Source organism: Lycium ferocissimum, chromosome 2 (assembly GCF_029784015.1).
Source record: "Lycium ferocissimum isolate CSIRO_LF1 chromosome 2, AGI_CSIRO_Lferr_CH_V1, whole genome shotgun sequence".
Classification (NCBI taxonomy): domain Eukaryota; kingdom Viridiplantae; phylum Streptophyta; class Magnoliopsida; order Solanales; family Solanaceae; genus Lycium; species Lycium ferocissimum.
Window position 1 is genome coordinate 62,125,860 of NC_081343.1, and position 3,986 is coordinate 62,129,845.

The following is a 3,986-nucleotide window of genomic DNA, read 5'->3' on the forward strand; positions in this document are numbered from 1 at the left end:
TCATCACTAATTTATCTGTATGCAATTTATACGTCTGTCCGTTAAAGTAACTTCAAAAATATGGTATCTGAATTTCAGACATTTCTGTCCGAGGTTCAATCATGCATCATGACTAGCTTCATTCATAAGTTTCTTTTAAAAAATAAAAATAGAGTTATATTTTTATAGCCACAGTGATAAAGTCTGCCGCAACTTGATTAGCTTATCCGCAACTTGATTAGCTTCAGAAGTTGATTGAACTCTTTCGCATTTACTTCTGTTGGGTGTGCGAACAAAGTACCACATTGATAAATTAAAAAAAAGGAGCTATTTATAAGAGTTGGATACTCTTAATGATGTGAGGCCTGGGAAAACCGCGCGGCTTCGCCCAAAGCGACAATATCACATCATGTTAAGAGTATCTTTGGACCGTTTTAGCCCAACAATCGGGGTGAGCCAATGGTTTGGCGATGATGAGTATGGAAGATGGCGGAGTGTGGCGTGGGGCCGGCTAGTGCCTTTGCCCGTTTATGGGGCCGGCTTACGACCTTTACCCGTAGCTCGCACTATTCATAGCCTTTGTGCCGGGACCGTAAATACCGACAACGATTGCGGGTGGCACACAAACATGTTGAATCTTCCACCCGTGAGGATAATGAGCCACGTGGAACTTAGTTCGGAGGGAGGGTCAGCGTGCGAACAAAGTGCATCACATCGATACCGAAAAGAAAAGGGAGCTATTTATAGCGAGTTGGATACTTTAATGATGTGAGGCCTTTTGGGGAAAATCGTGCGGTCTTGGCCCAAAACGGACAATATCACATCATGTTAAGAGTATCTTTGAACCGTTTAGCCCAGCAACTTCCACTCTCAATCTCAAATATCTTAGGACAATTCAACACGACAAAATACTAGCAGTTGTGTATTTGTTAACGCATGTTCCATAATTAGATTTGATTAAATTTGTTTGAAAGATTCACATAATTATTCCATCTTTTGGTTCAATTCATTCCTTGTCTTTCAAATGCTCAATGTTAATGCCGTAAGGAACAATCAATTGGAGGAAATTCTTTCGGTTTTCTTATAAGAAATTGAAATTTAAATTTTGCCAAACTGTGAAAATTTATACTTTTGCAATTTATAACATTTTCATAAATTTCACGGATAGAAAACTAATTTCTACATAGTTTTGACACATTTTCAGAGCATAAAAGATAACCTACTACTTCGATTGATCTAATGATATATTCTTATATTTTTGCCTTTCTTCATTGGCTTCCAACATTACGTCAATGGTTTAAAAAAAGAAATAATTCTTCTGATATGTATAGTCGTAATTGTACATATACTCTCTCATAGATGGCAAAAAGGTGATCCAAAGGGAAAAATAAGAAACAAAGTAAAAAAAAAAATAACCTACTGATCAACAAATTGATCACGCCTGACAATGAAGCCCTAATTCCATTTTACATTCACCAACGGCGTCTATCAAGTGATGAAAAGCTTCGCTCCGTTTGGTTTCCTTGGTAATAGCATGATCAGTTGCAAACGGAGCAAAGCCTAAAGTAAGCTCCAATTCAATTTCGCCTGAATCTTCAGCTTCAGCCATTTCTACTGGGTGCAAACTCTCAATCTCCCTGCTATCACATTCCACAGTATTCTGATGACTCAACGAAGACTCATGACTCATTGATCCATTAACTTTCTCATGAATATGGGCGGATTCATCAGTACCCGACCCGGAACAAACCAGGTTAGCTTTCGTCATCGCTTTTTTTGTTTCCTTTGTCTTGGCAGCTGAGCGCTTGAATCGACATCGGGTCCTGACCCGGTGAAGATCGCTAGACTTGGTAGAGTTATCATCTTTGTTGATGTGTCTAATGTCGTAAGGCAATTTTAAAGGAGGACCGTTGTTGTTTACTGCAACTTCAGATGCTATGGGAGTAATTGGTGCTCCTTTTAGTACTGCCTCCACTGCATTTTGACAAAGCTGCCAATTCCCTGACCATAACAATCCTACAGATCCATATATCGGGTTCACTATCCTGCCACAGGCCTCATATAACAGTGACCTAAATATTCCTGCATACAGATAAAAACGAAAACATTAGTAAAGATTAAACTATACACGTGCATGGACTTGAACATAATTACTACCTCTTTCCCAATTTATGCAATATTTTTTGCTTTCCAAAATTCACATTATATGAACTTGACTAACATTTTAAGATGTATTTTTTCACCAAATTAATATGAGAAAAGTTTCAACTTATAATACTGTTGAGATGGTTTTCAATAAATTTTAATTTAAAAATAGTAAATTAATCTAATCTAATTTAAATTTAAAATTTAGTCAAATCATATGACCGTGAGCCAATTTCTTAAAATTTACAAAACTAAAGATTTGCATACGATAGACCGGGCCGGCGGTCTACGCATACAAGCCTATACTTTACTCTCGAAAAACGAAAAGTATTTAAATTAAAACGGAGGATTGATAATTTAATTAGAGTCGAATATTTACCGGGACGGAGGTGATCAGGACCAGCGTTGATAAGATTCATAAGGCCAGCACGGCCGTAAAACTTTGCAAGGAAAACAGTGGCGTTGGACTGAGACTCAGGGGTTTTAATCCATTGAAGACAAGGTCTGATACTACAACTTTCGCTGCAGCCTTTTCGAAGAACTCTGCAACCATTGCAACTCATACGCATTTTCACTAGTTTGGCTAATATTGAGAAGGATGGAGAAAAGGGGAAATTATTTATGAGTTAAAATGAGAAGATGCATGAGACTTTTATATATGAGTCGCTGGGTTTTAACTATTATGTGGGATTATTACTGGAGGCGCAGTGGTTTGTCTCAAAAAGGAAGAATAGCAGTATGTTTTCATTGAAAACCAAGGTTTTCCACATTCTTGGAATAGGGGGATGCACCACTACTTTATTGTATTAAAATATCATCTACTAAGTCATAAAATAATACAGTTGCAATGTCATAACACACTCTCGTTCCAGCTGCGTGCTTTTCACACCCCAATCACTACATCCTACCTGACAATCTTATTGGTAGGTCATTAACATGGTCTAAGTAAAAAAAATGTAAAGTACTACCTCACAATCTTTGTTACTAGAGAAAAGAACATAAATGATGCCTTAACTATGAGAGTAGGTTCAAAATAGTCCTTTAACTATACACTTAACGGTTTTGGTCTTTTAAGTTTGCCATAAGTTAACAAAAAAAGTCCCTTAATTATGAGGGTTGGTTAAAAATAGTCCCTTAAGTATGCATTTAACGGTTTTGTTCCTTAAGTTCACCAAAAGTTAACAGTTTTAGTCTCCGACAAATTATTCATCGAACTCTGTTTGTTAGATTTGACTAACACTGTAAAAAAAGAAAAAAATTAGCGAAAACTCACATCTAGAGGTACACATTATTAAAGAAACGGTCAAATACCTTGGGACAAAATTGACGGACGTCAGTCGGTTATAGAAAAAAACCTACAGACTTGATAATGTCGAGGGAAAATGGTGTCAAACACAAGACCGACGGACTTATCGATTAAACCGAGAGAATCCATCGCTAAATAAAATACACTAGACTTTAGAAATAAATTAGAAATAGTAAAACTAAAAAAGTTGTCACTACCAAAAACAAGCGAAAAAAAACGATGGACGGAAATCGATGGATAAAATCGAGGACACTATTTTTTAATCTTTTTTAATTTTTTTATTGTTTTTTTACGAAAACCAACTAATTCCATCGGTTATTTTTGAGGAAAAATGCGCGGAAACTATTTAAAAAAAAGAATCACTACACTGGAAGTATTTATTTTTCTCGAGTTTTCAGTAAAAACGAATCTAGCGTATTTTACTTAGCGAATGGACTCCCTCGATTTTAATCGGTCGGGTCGAGGTCTTTGTTCCGAGACACTATTTTCTGACATTATCAAGTCTGTAGGTTTTTCCTCAATTTTTTCCTATAACCGACTAACGTCCGTCGGTTTT

General features: G+C 36.5%; 1 protein-coding gene across 1 annotated transcript; it reads right to left on the minus strand.

Annotated features, from left to right (window-relative positions):
- Positions 1-1,307: 1,307 nt before the first annotated feature.
- Positions 1,308-2,772, minus strand: LOC132046613 (LOB domain-containing protein 40-like). The gene is made up of 2 exons (XM_059437297.1): positions 2,504-2,772; positions 1,308-2,061 (listed from the first exon to the last, which is right to left on the minus strand). The coding sequence occupies exons 1-2, from the start codon at positions 2,691-2,693 to the stop codon at positions 1,415-1,417; spliced, it is 837 nt and encodes a 278-aa protein (XP_059293280.1). The 5' UTR covers positions 2,694-2,772; the 3' UTR covers positions 1,308-1,414.
- Between the last annotated feature and the right edge of the window lie 1,214 nt (positions 2,773-3,986).

Bases quoted from the DNA above. Each gene is read 5' to 3' on its own strand.
- LOC132046613 (XM_059437297.1), bottom strand. From the start codon at position 2,693: ATGCGTATGAGTTGCAATGGTTGCAGAGTTCTTCGAAAAGGCTGCAGC. The intron at 2,062-2,503 runs GTAAATATTCGA...ATCTGTATGCAG, and splicing joins TCCTGATCACCTCCGTCCCG to GAATATTTAGGTCACTGTTA.